The following is a 15,820-nucleotide window of genomic DNA, read 5'->3' as shown; positions in this document are numbered from 1 at the left end:
ACATAATAGAGCATTTTAATTATGTTTATTTTTTAATGGTGTTACTTGCTTAAATATGTACTGCCTGTAAAACTTAAAAGGAAAATCAACACCTATAGATTCCTTTTAATTTTGAAATCTACAACAGGTTTTGGATATTCATTATTTAGTATTAGGGTTTTTTGAGAATCTGCAGGCTCTCGGGTTTTTTTAATTTGACTTCCTAGTAGACAGACTGGTAATATGTCTTATTTGGTTCATTCTGCATCACCCTTTAGACAATGACATTGCAGGAGGGGAAACTCTGGATGATATATATTGGATGACTGGCAGACTGTCTAGGTTCACTGAATGATGTTTTGAATCTGCATTGTGTCTGTTACATGAAGAATCTGTTAGATAGATATGTTCCTATCGATTTTTAACATAGCAGGTACTAGTTTAAAAGAGCAAGCTGCCAGTGAAAACAAGCCACCATCTTTCCAGCTTCCTTCTGTGCTTTTTTACAATATGACCAAGCTTGGGGCAGTGACTACCATTGATCTTTTTAAGTGGGCTAAGATTGTACAGTGTACCTTGATGTAGGAATGGGTAGTAATGCTCCACATGATCCAGAGAGCTTTTTTGTGAAGGGCTGGATAACAGTCTTCTTCCCTCTTTGATCTCTTATCTCAATATCCTTGTCTTGAGTCATTTGTCATAAGAACACCTTGAAAAGCCTGCTCAGGAAATGAGTTGAGTGATGAATGATGCTGCACTGTCTTCTGTATCAGTCCTGCTCTTAGAACTGTGCATGTGTGATATGAGTCTATGAACTTCATTGTCTCTTCTGTATTGTGAGCAATAAAAAACCTTTATTTTTTCTTTTTTAAATACAGGGTTATTCGATTAAATCCACAGATGTGCCAGTGATAACTTCTGGTAGGTACACTTAAACTTGTAAGCCAAAGTATAATGAACGTAAATACATCACAACACTGGGTGTCATGCTAAATAGTTCTCTCTGAGGTCATCTAATATAAAAATAGAAACAGATTTTCCTGGTACTACACTAATACCACCATTCCATGTTTTCTGCCATAAACTAGGTCTGCCGTACATAAATGTTGTTAATTTAATAACAGTTCTGAAAGTACTGGTGTAGCTAGTTTATTGGTAAAATTTGAGAGGGTTTTTTGTCTAAACATGTTATCTTCTCTTAAGCAAATATTTCCACCTGTTAAAGAGCACTAATAATCAAAAGTGTTACCTGGCATTTAACCATACTATGCCAAAAAAATTTATTTTGTTTTGCATTTCTACTAAAAAAGTATGTAATTGTTTGGGAGCTTAGTCTGCCTCTGAAGAAACAGAGAAAAAGCAGAATTGCTGACAATGCAGTCTTCAGTGACCTGAGCCTACAATTTTGGCTCTGAAAAAGACTTTTAAGGGAAGTTGTAGAAGCTAGATGACTAGACTAAGGTCTATAGTGTGCTGTAAAGGATGAGAGGGGGAAGACTGTGCTGTAAAATTTAAAACCACACTTCTACCAGCTTTTCCTCATAACATCTGTATAATCTTACAGGTTTTAAAAGTAGACCATGAACTTTTAATTTGTAGTGGTGACTTATAAATGGACAAATAAGACTAAACAAAAATTCAGCCCTTCTGTTGTAATGGTGCAAGCCATCTTAATGTCACAGGCATTTTTTGGGCTCTTGTGTTATCACTGAAGTTTTTGACTCTCAATTTCTTTTACAGGGAATCCTTCTCAAAAAACAGAGTCTTCAGCAAAGGAAAAAGTACTTACTTCTGTGTTGGTGTCTGAGTCTGTGTCACAGCTGGCTGAGAGAAGCCATCTTGAGACTTCGGAGAGCTTAGGGAAAGCACCACTTGAGAATCCAGCATCCAAAAATGAAGAGGAGGTTATGTGTAGGTTAACCTCTAACACAGAAGCAGAAATAAGCAGACAAGGAAAGCAGGAGAATGTGCATGAATCTGCACAGTTGGAACATACTGGTGGAAGCACAGCATCATCTTCAAAAACTCCATTACTCAGGTATGCAATAGTTGCAATAATGTTATGTCAGCTTGTTCTGTAAAAAAAGATCTTGTTTCTATGTTGACATTTTTTCAGTACCATTGTTTGTGGCCTGCATGGCTAAGAGTTACAGTTTCTATACTCTCCTGCAAATTAGGAAGGATCAAACTGTCCACGTTGAAATTTGCATCAGCTTACTCAGTAGATCAACTGGGGGGCACTACTGATGTAGTGTGTCTATTTAGATATTGATAGATGCCTCTTGTTAAGCAGACATCCATTGCCTGTGATAGGAACTTAAGAGAATTGTTGTTTTCCATGGGTGAGTCTCATGTTGTGAGATATATACCCATTCACTTGTTTTGGTGTTTGTCCTGCCAGTAAGATGTGTTACTGGTGCAGTACTGAGCATGCTGGATTTTTAGGACTAATTTAAGTCATTTCCCCTAAGGAGTTTCAATCTTGGCAGCTCAGAGGATATTCTTCTTATCTATCTGTTGACTTGATTTTTTAAGTATACCTTTCTGTACTGTTTGTTTAAATGTTTTGAGTTCCTGCCCTCTGTTGCTCCTGTGCTCAATTATTTTGATTGTAATGCTCTGCTGGCCTCTTCTAATCTGTCATTTATTTTTTCCTCATGCTTGTGTGAGTACCAATACTGGCTATTTGTACTTGGGACATCCACGGCAATTGGATAGTGATGCATAAATATCAGAATCCTTGCCTTAAAGCTTACTTTCTAATTTGTAAACTCTTAACAACATGAAAAGTTAATGCTTTGTGTACGTTCCTTGCTGCCATGAGTTCCGTACACTCACTGGTCTGGGTTTGATGCTGTAAGGAGGCTAAAAACCCTGCAGCAGATAGTCTGCTGTAGCCCCGTCCTTGGGGATCAGGTTTCTTTTCCTATTGATTACATGAAGGACGTTCAGAATTTTCAGTGTATTCTTCAGGAGTTTGTCTCCATCCTTCTTGGAACCACTCTCTGAAAGTCTGGTAGCTTGTTATGGGCTGTGCATTAGCAGCAAATAGTAGGTTCCTGTTCTCAGGGTTAAAAATTGTCAAGAGTCTCTGTGACTGTTCATAAAAACTCTTTTTACCAGCATATCCGGCAATATGAAAGCCTTTCTCAGAATGACATTTTGGTTTTTTCCTTAGAATTTTCGTATGTAGGTGTATGTTTGTTTCCTGTGTAATAAGTTGGACTCCTGCAATACCATTTACATCTTCATCTTCCTTTTATGGAGCAATCCTGTGACATCCTGACTCTATTTGTTTTGAACAGGGGTGGACGAAAACCGTTGGGATTTTTATCTTTAATTTGCAAAAAAAGTAATTCTGAATCTGCAGAAGATGCCAAAGGGAATAGAGGGAAGATCCAAAAGCCTCGAATTGTGACTCCAAAACGAAGTCTAAAGAAGCCTACTCCATCTGCTAAGGATAATAGGGAATCTTCTTCCTCTCCGTCTACTTCATCATCTGTGGAACATGAGCATGTAGCTGCTGATGCTGCAGTTACGGTATGAGTTTAATTTTGAACACCCATGCATTTCTGAGGTGTGAAGAACAGAGAATTAGTTGTTTTAGGAGTGGGTAGATGGTCTTGTAGCATTCATGTTTTGAGAGTGGTATTTGCTCTGGTCAACAAATTCTGACTTGTGCATGTGTAGGAAACTTGTAAGGGAACTAGGATGATTTTTCTCTGCATGGATATCTATTTGCTTCTCATTTTCAGTAAGCTGATGTTTCTTTCTTTGGTCAAAACTTCCTACATAAATAAAATACCCCTACAAAAAGCTCAAGTGGATATATATGTGAAAATATTTACACATACCCACCAATGAAGACTGTTAAGAGCAACCTTTTCTTGTTTTATCAGGTTCCAAGTAAAAACTCATCTGAGAAGCCACCTCTCTGTGCTAAAGATCAAGAGAAGGAAGGAGAGCCAACCAAAATCTCTGAGTACTTTTTCAGTGACATCTTTATGGAAGTGGATGATTCAGAATAGCAAATGGGTTTTATAAAAACCTAGGACCACAAAATATACTGCAACAAGAAAAGAGTATTTTAGAAGTTACAGTTGGTTCTGATATTCATTATGTCACGCTTACTGTCAGCTAGTAATAACAGTACTCTTGTTAATTAATGCCATGAAGGTGAAATGGATTCCTCCTGAAGCAACCTGGGCACTTTCAAAATGCTGACATAGTCTAAACCACTACAATGGTGTGTCACTGGACCAGACTAATGACTGCTGGCTTATGGTTTCACTTGTTTAGACACTGATAATGAGTGCATGACTGTCATACAGAAAAGTGCAATGAAATAATGTTTAATCTTGCAACAAGTATCCTTTTCCATTTTAATGCTGAAGCTTTTGGTACTGACCGTTCCAAGTTCTTTACTTCTTTTTGCGAAGTATGTTACGTCAGAAGGAGGAATGAACTTTTTGGATATAATGTAATCTCTGAAGATCAGAATGCAAATACTGGAAGTAGTGTAGTAAATACATACATACATATGTTAAGTACTGCAGGTATTTTTATTAGAATCTCCAAATTACGTATTTTTGTAAGAATTTTTTAACCATGTAATTTAAAAGATCCTAACCTGAAAAACCCAACAGGATTAGTTCTTTAAAAATGTGTTGAAAACTTAAAAACACAGTTTACTAGGAGATGATAGCACAAGGTTAATGTTTGCAACCTTGTTTATCACTGGGAGGAAGAGATTGATGTTTCCTAGTATAAATGCTAATTTTCTTCTAGATTAGAAAGCAAAGCTATGGATTTCTTTTCCTTGTTTTTACATGTAGGTGTTTGTATATTTGCTGACTTCCTTGGTTTCCCTTGTGCAAAGTAGCACAAAGAGATTGGATTTAAACCATGACTATACAATGTCGCTGTTTTGACGATTTGCTGCTTTGAAGCAGTTGAATTAGAAAGGTTTTCTCATGTTGCATGTCTGCTTGTACTGTAACTTGGTATAAAATTCTGGTGTAGCTTTAGATTTTAGTCTAAGTTTTTACTTACCTCATCAAGAGATTGGTCTTGATGAGGTAGTTAGGTTTATGCACTCTTTAAGTCAGGTGGTCACTGAAAGATTCAATATTTAGTCTGAAACTCCTGCTTGAACAAAAATGAGTGTGTAGATTTGAGTAGTCTTAAAATTTTTCCCATTACTTAATACTAGGAGGTGCTTTTGCAAAATGATTTACTATGAAGGTGAAACTGATGTTTAAATGGTATTGTTAATGCTCTCAAGAAACCTATCATCAGCTTTGGACTGGGTAACCATTTACTGGCAGGTAAATAATATAAATATGTAGTTAATTTTGAAATAGTTGATGAAGTTTGAGAATGTTTTTCTTTTCAGAAGTTATTGGCAAGGCTTCTGAAGGAACCTTAAAAATTTTGTCAGTGAGGAGAAATACAGAAAAAAGCTACTATTACTGCAAATTGATATGTTAGCAGGCTTCTGCCAATGAAATGTTGCTAGCAGCAGTATTCCTTGAGGTGATGGAAAAGGGGCTAGTGGTCCCAGTGTAGAGTAACTTACTTGAAAGTGTCTGATCAACCCACCTCACCCACCAAAAACCCCTCCAAAAACACCAACAACACTTTCTGTTCAGATGGTACGTTGTGCTTTGCCTAATCCATTTAACTTGAAATGTTTAAATAGTGTTTTACTGTAAACATGAAAGAGATTAATGTATACATGTAACTCTGTGTGTTGTATATCTTGTAGATATTAAGTATGCAAGTGTTTACTTCCTGATACGTGTGACATGTTTATATCACTTGCACGCATAGAGCCTAAAAATAGATTCTTGGGGAGTGGCTATGAAATAATTGCCGTGAGTACCTTCTGAGTGAGTTCTGAGGGGATAATCATTCTACATGTAGTTGCATACATTTTAGCTTGCATTCATGTTACAAGGGGGAAAAAAACAACTACTTCATTACTAAGATTTATGGTGCCTTACCTGCATTGTTAATTGGGGCTATGCTTTCTTTTTCCTTGCAGCAAATAACATGCACTTTGTTAGAGGATTTTTTTTTAAAAGAACAAATTCAATTTGAATAGAAAGAAGATGATTTGTGTTGTTTTGTGTATGAAAGTTTTATAATGATGAAGGATGTAAGAAAATATCGTTGAAATCTCAACACTTACAAATAGCATTTTTACAAAGATGTGGCATAAAACTGCTTTGCTTAAGAGTTGTCTGACACCTTATATCATCATATGTAAGCTTTCTGTGTCAAAGGAAGTAGTCCTATTCTGTATGTATATTATGTGAATAAATTATTTTCTATTACCTGTGTTTCCATTTCTTAAAGTATCGATTGTAGTTTTTAAATACTTGCAGGTACACTTAGCTAACGGGAAGTGTGAACTAGAGGAAAGGCTGAAGTTTGGGCTGCACCACTGGGGTGCACACAGACCTGCTGGTACAGCGGTAGGCTGAGTGTGGTTTAACAGGGGCCTTGTCATTGTTCCCTGATTTTGTTCCAGAATAGAGCTTAATTTACTTGGTATCAGACTCCCCAGTGTACCTCTCTCTAAAGACAAGGGCCTTGACTTCAAACAAACTAAAACTGAATGCTGAAGGAATAGCAAAGCTTTCAAGCAAGGAAGAAACTCGACCAAAGAGGTTTGGGTTTTAAAAAGATCTGTCCCTGTTACTGTATAAGTGAGCATGTAATCTTGCGTGGAAAGTCGGGCGTTCCAACACAATTCTTCTAAAGGGCGATCTACGACGTTACCTTGTTCGGGGGACCGGGCCAGAGCTCCGCGGCCCGGCCCGGCCCCGCTGTGCCCATTGGCTGCGCCGGGGGGAGTGGCGGCGGTGGCGGCCTGGGAAGGCAGCCTCGGCTCCGCTTCCTCGGCTCCGCTTCCTCGGCTCCGCTCGGCTCGGCTCCGCTCGGCTCGGCTCGGCCCGTCCAGGCCATGCTGCTGGGCGCCCCGCGGCTCCTGGGCCGCTGCCTGGGGCTCCTGCGCCCGCTGCTCGCCCGCGGGTATCGTGGGGAGGCGGTGGCGGCCGTGGGGTCGCGCCCCGACGCGGGCTCCGCGCTCTACCAGGTAGGGGAGGCGGCCGGGCCGGGCCGCAGCGGCGCCATGGAGGAGCCGGCGCTGCGGGGCGCGCGGGACGTGGCGAGCACGTGCCCGGGCCCTGTCCCGCCCTGGCCCCGCTCGCCGAGCGCCCGGTCCTGCCCATTTGTGCGAGCTGGGCCTACAGATGCCCTGTAAAAACAACGGGGGTTGGTGCGTAGTCTGCATCGTCACGGATATTTTTGCACTTCTAAGGATGCCTCTTCCTGCTGCATTTGAAGCTGATCGATACCGTGCTAATGAGGTGGAGGCGGGGTTCGTAGGCGGTGGAAGATGGAGCCTGATGATTTCAAAGTTGGATGTTTCCTTGTGTTTGCAAATTGATTCCCGAGTTGAAAACAGGTGGCATAGCTGTACAGAGTCATGGGCATGCCTCCAAAATCATCATCTTTTGAGGAGGAGAGCTAGGTGTAATTCCAGTTGTCTTTACGAAGAGAGAGCAGTACTTCCATCTGGTGTAAATTGATTTAATTTAATTGGGGCATTGTTAACGTCATCATATTAAAAAAATCGTGTTAACAAGCTGAGAAAAACATGGCTTTAGGTGTGGATCAAGGGCATAGGAGGGTAAACGTTTGTTTTCATATTTGTTCACGTAAAATATCAAACAGCACGTGAAGCAGCAGCATATATTCTTACTGAGATAGGTCCCTTGGTTCTCTGTTGGGTTCTGTGCTTTGTTTTGCAGAAACAAAATTTTGGACAAATTAGGTGACTGAAGCTTCTGTGAAATTTTAGTATTTGTCTGTATGTGTGTGTGTGTGTGTATATATGTGTGTATATATATATATATATATATATACACACGTGCAGAGCTTGTGTATGTGACATGTGTGTATATATGTGTACACGTTCATATTTTGTGTACCAAAAAAGGTAGTATTTTAATAAAGGTGTTCACTCATATAAGCTCTCCGCAGATTCGCAGTTGTGTCTGGGTACCTTTCAACCTCAAAAGAAAAGCAAGGCTTGGTAAAATAGCTAATAGTGTTAGTATTTGGTAAAAAAAAAAAATTATGGAACAACACTCCAAGTGCAAGTACTGCTTTACAGACAGAAGGAGCTGAGGTCCCTGCTTTGTGGCACTTAACTGTCTGAAATAAAATAATACAGGGAATAATAGTGCAAACACAAGAAGACATTATGATACGTGATGAAGGTCTTGCCTTCTTTGGTCAATGTTTACTTTTCTGGCTGTGAATTCAACTAGGCAGGCTGGCCTTTATAATGTAAACTGTTTCTCAAACCAGGTAGGCAGAAAGGTAATTTAAAAGTGAGTGAGTCTAAATTCTGGAAAACGAAAGAAAGTCTATTTGAAGATTCTAGGGACTAGCTCTTACATCCACTTTGGTGATGTAGCAGTAATTCATTTAGCTTGTGCAGTAACTGCAGGATTAGTATGTAGGTTTTGCCTCTGAATTTTGCTTTAAAATTTGTAGAAACCCACATATTAACTGCACAATTTTACACACCTTGCTGGTGCAAGGACCAGTTTCCAGAAAGAACTTGGTGCCAGTTCACTGGCCTTTTTGTCATTATTTAATGATAATAATGAAGAGCCCACAAATGCATGGTAGAACTAGCACATTTGTTTCTGAGACTAGTCTTTTCTGTGCATATTCAGAATTATTTCAAAACATCCTTACTTCTCTTTAGTAGAGTGTAATGGTGTTGTATTCTGGTTTAAGGCATGAAAGATCATGATAGAAGTTAAGTGAATTTAAGAAACTCAGGTGCTTGTGTACAGTATTTTTTATAGTTTATCTAAAAAGTCCTTTCATATTTTTCATGTAGAGTAGCTAAAGTAGCTACAGTACATCAGAATCTAAAGAAGAAGCCTATGATTGTGACTACTATTTCTCTATTAATATCCTCTGCCTTTTTAGCTGCTTTTTTATTTTTTTCCCATGTTAAAGGTGAGTTTTTAAGCTCAGTACTGTGTCCAAAAGGTGAGTGTATTTAGAGGAAACAGACTGACTGAACAAGGAGAAACAGGGAAAATTTTTGATGTGTAATGGTGCAATATGAACCAGCCAGACAAGCTGAACACTGATACAGAGTAATACTGGCTGTTGTGAAAACTGCAGACTTTTAAAAGTATGGAATTTTAGGGTACGTTTTTACCTTTCAAGAGAGCGTCTTTAATCTATTTGTAGCAATTACAGAGGCAGAAAAATGCAGTCTTTTGAAAGTTACTACGCACCCAAAGCAAATGTGAGCTGCCTCTACACATTCTAATTTTCTTTCTGCTTGCATCTTTGCCTTTCAGTGCCTAAGTGAACAAACTCAACTGCAACATTTGCAGTTTCTTCTTAAGAGAAACCTTAGGTCTGAGTGTTCAAGTATGTATGAACATAGAGTTACCAGCTGTTTTTTTCTGTCGAAGTAGACTCAAATGTCATATAAATGAGATTTAGACAAGGCAATAAGACCTTGATGTGCAGCATGTTCTTTTATGGCAGTTGCACTTTTCAAAAAGGTAAAACTTCTTCATGTGTCTGCAAAAAAAACTCCCAACAAATTATGTTTGACTAATACCTTTCAATTCCTAAGAAATTGAAAAAAACCCCCAACCTGCTGTAATGTGTGTGCAGAGTTTTGTATAATTCTGATAAAAATGGTGAGCTCAGTACTGATTCACTCGTATCAGAATATGAGTCTTTGTTTTTCTAGAGGTATAATGGCAAGAAGCCCAGCAAAAAAAACCCAAACCAAAGCAACAAAACCCCAAAAAAACCCCAAAACCAAGACAAAATCAACTTTTGCTGTATCTTTTTGTTCAACTTAAACAGCAAGAATCTAAAAAGTGTTTACCAAAATCTATTTGACTTAGGTCATTCATCCTTTGATTGAAGTCATAAGAGCACTTAATTTGAATCTGCGTTTTTTACAAGATTAGATTTAAAAGGCAAACAAAACTATGCCAAAAATAAACAAAATCTGAGAAACAACACTTCAGCTTTGTAGTGAATAGTTCTATTTTAGTTTATTAAATTCAGAATTAGTCTTTTGCTATCCTAACACAATAAGAATTTTTATGAAGCCTTTTTATTAAATGCTTTGGGATGCTTGAGGAAAGCCAGTGCAGAGCTAGAAATGTTACTACTTTAAAGACAATACAGAGATAGTATATAGTAAGGTAAAATTAGATTTTGAAGAGAAATTAGTCTTGTACTTTTTACATTTGTTTAATAAAAATTAATATAGTCACTCTTGGTTGAATTTAAAATTCTGTTTCGTTCCCCACTTAGGAAAACTATGAACGAATGAAAGCACTGGTAACTGAACTACAAGAACAAGCAGAAAAAATCAGATTAGGTAAGTATGGTAGTCTAGATTTTCTGCAGAGCCTTTCTGCCCTTCAGCAGATCAACACTCCCACACAGCTTGCTGTCATCAGTGAATTTACTGAGGGTGCACTTGATCCTCTTGTCCAGATTGTTGTTAGACTTACTAAACAGGATGGGCCCCAAAATCAAGCCCTGGGGAACCCCACTAGTGGCCAGCCATGAGCTGGATGTAACTCCAGCCACCTCCACTCTCTGGGCCCAGCTGTCCAGATGCGACGTTTTACCCAGCCAAGAGTGCACCCATCCAAGCCATGAGCAGCCAGTTTCTCCAGGAGAAAGCTGTGGGAGACAGTGTCAAAGGCTTTGCCAAAGTTCACATAGACAACATTCACAGCTTTTCCCTCATCCACTAAGTGAGTCATGCTGTTGCAGAAGGAGATCAGGTTGGTCAAGCAGGACCTGCCTTTCCTAAACCTTTGCTGGCTGGGTCTGATGCCCTGGTTGTCCTGTATGTGCTGCATAATGGCAGTCAACAAGATCTGCTCCCTGTCCTTCCCTGGCACCACTGTCAGACTGACAGGCCTGTAGCTCCCTGGATTGTCTCTCCAGCCCTTCTTGTGGATATGTGGTCACACTGGCCAGCCTCCAGTCACCTGGGACCCCAGGTTAGCCAGGACTGCTGGTAAATGATGCAAAGTGCCTCTGTGAGCTCTTCCACCAGTTCCCTTGAAACACAGATTTTGAAGGAAACATTAAGATTCTAAGATTCTAGTTAAAGATAAGTTTTGCTAGAGTTAGTTAGAGGAAGGTGAAGGTGTAGGTCCACCTGAGACTAATTAAGAGTTAATAAGAGTTAAGTTAGAAACAAGCTTTTAAGTTGCAGATAATTAATTAACTGTCTTTCTATATTTGCTTAGCTGTGTTTATAACGAGAACCAGGAAACATTGATAGATAGATCTAAAGAAATTTAAAACAGTTGCTGATTTTTCCCATCTGGATGCTATTCAGAAGTTGTAAGGAAGAAACTGGGTGTTCCCCAAGAGGCTATTTGTATTGTCAAAACCCAGAGAGGTGGAAAGCTCAAGTGAGGAAGAGTATTATTCCTTCATCTTCAAGACCACTCCTCAATTAATAATGACCACTGACCAAATTTAGAAACTATACTACGCTGATTTCCATATGAAGCAGAGAATAGGAGGGGTCATTGTTATAAATATATATTTGTATTTTGGATATTCATAACTTTTGTGGATAAATGGACTCTGTAACCGTCCATACTTTGACACTGCATGTTAGGAAGCTATTCCACGCAGCTGTCTGGCGCCAATAAACATGCACTTTCTAACATTAAACTGTGAGAGAGTTTTTGTCCATCTCAGTTGGATATCAATACTAGATCGATACTCATATTTTGGTAAATCACCCTCACTGCCCTTGGGTGGATCACATCTCCCCCCATAAATTTGTGTGGGTCTAAGTGGTATAGTAGGTCACTAACCAGTTCCCCTTGGTTTATGGGGGCTTCAGTTTGCTTCCTGTCCCTGTCTTCTCAGTGAGCTGCATATCCAGTTAAAGACTGAATCAAAGAAGGTATTAAGTACTTTTCCTCATCCTCTGTCACTATGTTTCCCCATACATCCAATAAAGGATGGGGATTCTCCTTTGCCCCCTTTTTGTTGGTGGATCTTTTCCAAGTTCCTAGCTGTGGTTGTGTTGGCAAAGAGAAAGCAGGTATGTAGTAGTTTAAAAGCTTGCAATCTGTGTTTCTTCTTTTTGACTTGTAAGACGACCCGAATGAATTGCAGTTGACCACAGTTAATGGAGACAATAAAAGGAAAACATTTAATAAATGCTTAATTATGCTGCCAGAGGCTGAGCAGCTTTAATTCTCACCTTCTTGTGACTATCATGATACTGGTTTCCTCATTTTACACACTGTTTCTTATATAATGCAATTTCTTCTACAACTTTGGAACAGAGCGCAGTTAAGATTTTGTGCTCGGTGCTTTTTCTTGCTTGCTGTGAAACAGATTTCTGGAGTTTCCTGATGTTAAAACCCGTGGACTGCCTCTGTCTTTTATGGTGTAGAGACTGTTAAGCAATTCATGAACTAATGATGCGTAGCTCATGAACTAATGATCATGGCCTTCTTCATTGCTGCTCGCTTGCCTGTTCCTGCTTGTTACACAATGACAGGACAAGACCATAGTGCTTGTTTTTCCTTCATCTTTGCAAGCTCTACTAGGATGTTAATGTACAGTTTTGAGTGGCATTGATTGAAATTGCTTTACCTATTATTTAAGTATATGAGAAGAATTAGGTATCTATGTTGAATGCTTCTGAAGGGTATGTGCAGCATCTTTCGATTTCGCTGTAAAAGCTGTCTGTCAGAGGATGAGATTTTGTTTGAGATCTTTGTAATGAATGCTTCATATGTTAGCTATTACTTCAGTGTGTAGGGTTTTTGTGAACCCATGTCCCACTCTACTGAGTAATCCCCAGCTTTGCAACAGGAAGTGGTTCCTGCCCCTTTACAACAGATGGTTTTCTGATAGGAAGCACAAGAAGCATGTGAGATACATTTAATCCCCATGACTGATCCTTGCACATTGCAGTCACAGTGGTGTAGGCATTGTTGTAAAGCAGAAATTAAGAAGAGATTTCTAATTAAATGCCGCCAGGTTTGTTTCATCGTCAAGGACACTGCTTCTCAGTCTACAGAATGGAGATTAGTGCAGGGTAGAGTGTCTTGATGTTGGAAGAGCAATGTTCAGTAGAATGGCTACAGGGCCTGGGAAGCAAGCATTTATGATTAGTGTGTGAAGAGGAGGAGCACAAAGATGACAAAAGTCACAGGATGGAAATTATTTTTGCAGCATCACTCAGTGTAAGTGAAAGACTCCAGAGGTCAGAGAAAATGTAGTTATGTGGGATGTTGAGAACATGGATGGGAGTAGTATCTGTGGGTGGATATGAGAGGTTGTTTCTTGAGAAACTTCTGCAGAATTTAGGTTTGGGCTTAGGCTGGATATATAGACCTAATGAACTGGCTGAACTGAAAATAAATTGTGGGCTTTCTGGCATGCCTAACAGGTAGGAAATGATGTGTGTAGTGATGAAGGAAGGAGGTGGGAGAAAGGAATTCAAAGGTAGGCTTAGAAGCTCTGTTTCAGTGATGCCTAGCTGACAGAGAAATCCTGGAGTCTCAGGAGAAATGTTAGCAAAACAGCACCTTCTTTAATTTGGACAGGGAGACAATTTTAGAGCGATGAGGTGGATCAGTGATCTGTCTACACAGAGAGACAATTTTTGTATAAGCTATTGTTACAGGTGGCTGAGGCATGTCAACAAATCTTGAAGTATTGAATGATACAAAGCTCTAGAGAGCAGAAGATATGATTTAGGATGACCTTTAGTGAAGGGTTGAAATGAAACAAATATAAACTTGATATTAAATGCTGTGTGTCTGAATTCTGGTTATAGTTATGGCATGATCTAAGGTAATTAATGCGATGGTGCTGAGTCATTCAGGATTGCATACAGCATGGCTCTTCTGAATCAGTTCTAGGGACCAGTATTTCCTGTATTTCTACAGCTGTGCTTTCTATGTATTTGTGGTTTCTCCCCTTATGTTTGTTGCCAAGCAGTGGGGGAAAGTTTCAGACAGCTATGTTTATTAAAATCTTTACCTGAAGACTAACTGTAAAAAATGAGGGGGGAAATAAAATAGGTTCTAAAAACCAAGCATTTTTATCAATACCTGAAATGTGTTTGAAATGGAAACTATTATTTATTAAATTTATTATTAAGGTCCATACTTCAAAAACTGGGAACTCATCAGTGTTTCCATTCTAAGTTTTAATATAGCAGGTGATTTATCTTACCTGCATCCATAGAAAATGTGACAATTTACTGTTGTATCACAGGAGGTGGAGAAAAAGCTCGGAAGCTTCACACATCAAGAGGAAAGCTGTTACCCAGAGAGAGAATTGACAAACTTATTGATCCTGGGTAAGTACTTCCTTTTTTTTTTAAACATTTCAGGTTGTCTTTTGCGGGTTAATATTGCAACAGGCTTCTTTTCTCTTTAGCTTCCGTAAAGACTGGCAAATAACATCATTGAAATTTTACAGAAGCATTCTCTGAAATACTGATCTCCTAAAATTTTTTTTTTCCTAGATTTAACCTTTTAAGTGAGATTTAGTGGCAGATATAGTCAGTAATTTTTTACAGTTTTGTTTCATTTGTCATTCAGGTCTCCATTCTTGGAGTTTTCCCAGTTTGCTGGTTACCAGTTGTATGGTAATGAAGAGGTACCTGCAGGAGGCATTATCACAGGCATTGGACGAGTATCTGGGTGAGAGATTCTAGTCATCTCATTACTAATGATATGAAAAGGAAGAAGGTGTCATTTTATTTGGTTTCCAGTTAAAAATGCCTGTTAGCGTTTTTAGTGTTTCATTTCTGACACTCAAAAAATCAATGAAGTTAGTATCTCAATTTGTTTAGTCATAGCTAAGAGGAAGTGAGTTTTTTGGTTTTGATTTTTTTTGTTTGTTGGGGTTTTATTAATTAGTGTATCGCACTAACTAAACAAAACACACATGGAATTTCTGGTGTCTGGTGAAGGAAGGAGATCAGTGTATCTGGACAGCAATTTTCAAAGAATAGGGTGGTATTTTAAACTCAAATTTCTTAAACTCAGTTTAAACTGAAAATTAGTTTTGCTTACTCAAAATACCTCCAAGACTATTCTTGAAATTAATTGTGGTGCTATATAGCATTATTTTACTCCCTAAAATAATGGACAGGACATTGTAGTGCTCAGGCTGCTGTTACAGTGTGCACTTGAGGGAGTGCAGGTGAGAAGAGCTCTCGTAGAACATCAGGGCTTCAGGAGTCCTTGGCATGTTGCAGCTCTTAACTATCATACATACTTATTCATCAGAAATGGTTTTCTCTCTCATAAACTTGTTTTATTTTTAGGGTGGAATGCTTGATTGTTGCTAATGATGCAACTGTCAAAGGTGGTACCTATTATCCCATCACTGTTAAGAAACATTTACGTGCTCAAGAAATTGCAATGCAAAATCATCTCCCTTGCCTTTATTTGGGTAAGTCCCATTGCAGAAATAACCAAGGTCCTGTGTGAAGGGCAGCTCATGTGTCCACAGATCGGACTAACCAGGAATGTATTTAAAGCACACCTATTCACATACATTTTCATTAATACTGTATTATCTCTACAGATTGGTGGCACACCTTAACTGGAGGGTGTGTACAGGTTCTCAGCACTATCTACTGTACTGCTGTAGGGGTGGGTTCAAAAAATACAGTTGCAGCTGTTAACACTGTATCACTTCTTTCTGTCATGGATGAGCAATCTTTCTGGTACTTTCATCTGGTCAATTCAAATTA

The 15,820-nt window shown here is 38.9% G+C and overlaps 2 protein-coding genes across 4 annotated transcripts in view; both read left to right on the top strand.

The window, feature by feature from the left end:
- The window catches only part of BDP1 (B double prime 1, subunit of RNA polymerase III transcription initiation factor IIIB), a 52,363-nt gene extending 46,046 nt beyond the window's left edge, over positions 1-6,317 (top strand). For all 3 annotated transcript variants that reach the window (XM_039566740.1, XM_039566739.1, XM_039566738.1), the window contains exons 39-42: positions 858-900; positions 1,720-2,017; positions 3,285-3,519; positions 3,879-6,317. In XM_039566740.1, the coding sequence (XP_039422674.1) occupies positions 858-900; positions 1,720-2,017; positions 3,285-3,519; positions 3,879-4,007 (705 nt within the window). In that variant the 3' untranslated portion in view covers positions 4,008-6,317. The remainder of the gene's footprint in view (positions 1-857; positions 901-1,719; positions 2,018-3,284; positions 3,520-3,878) is intronic.
- Positions 6,318-6,900: 583 nt separating this feature from the next.
- Positions 6,901-15,820, top strand: part of MCCC2 (methylcrotonoyl-CoA carboxylase 2) — a 37,007-nt gene continuing 28,087 nt past the window's right edge. Inside the window, exons 1-5 of the mRNA XM_039567102.1 lie at positions 6,901-7,081; positions 10,363-10,429; positions 14,329-14,413; positions 14,658-14,759; positions 15,389-15,516. Of these exons, the coding sequence (XP_039423036.1) occupies positions 6,950-7,081; positions 10,363-10,429; positions 14,329-14,413; positions 14,658-14,759; positions 15,389-15,516 (514 nt within the window). The 5' untranslated portion in view covers positions 6,901-6,949. The remainder of the gene's footprint in view (positions 7,082-10,362; positions 10,430-14,328; positions 14,414-14,657; positions 14,760-15,388; positions 15,517-15,820) is intronic.

Source organism: Corvus cornix, chromosome Z, assembly GCF_000738735.6.
Source record: "Corvus cornix cornix isolate S_Up_H32 chromosome Z, ASM73873v5, whole genome shotgun sequence".
In the NCBI taxonomy this organism is placed as follows: Eukaryota; Metazoa; Chordata; class Aves; order Passeriformes; family Corvidae; genus Corvus; species Corvus cornix.
This window is presented reverse-complemented; position numbering and strand designations above follow the sequence as displayed.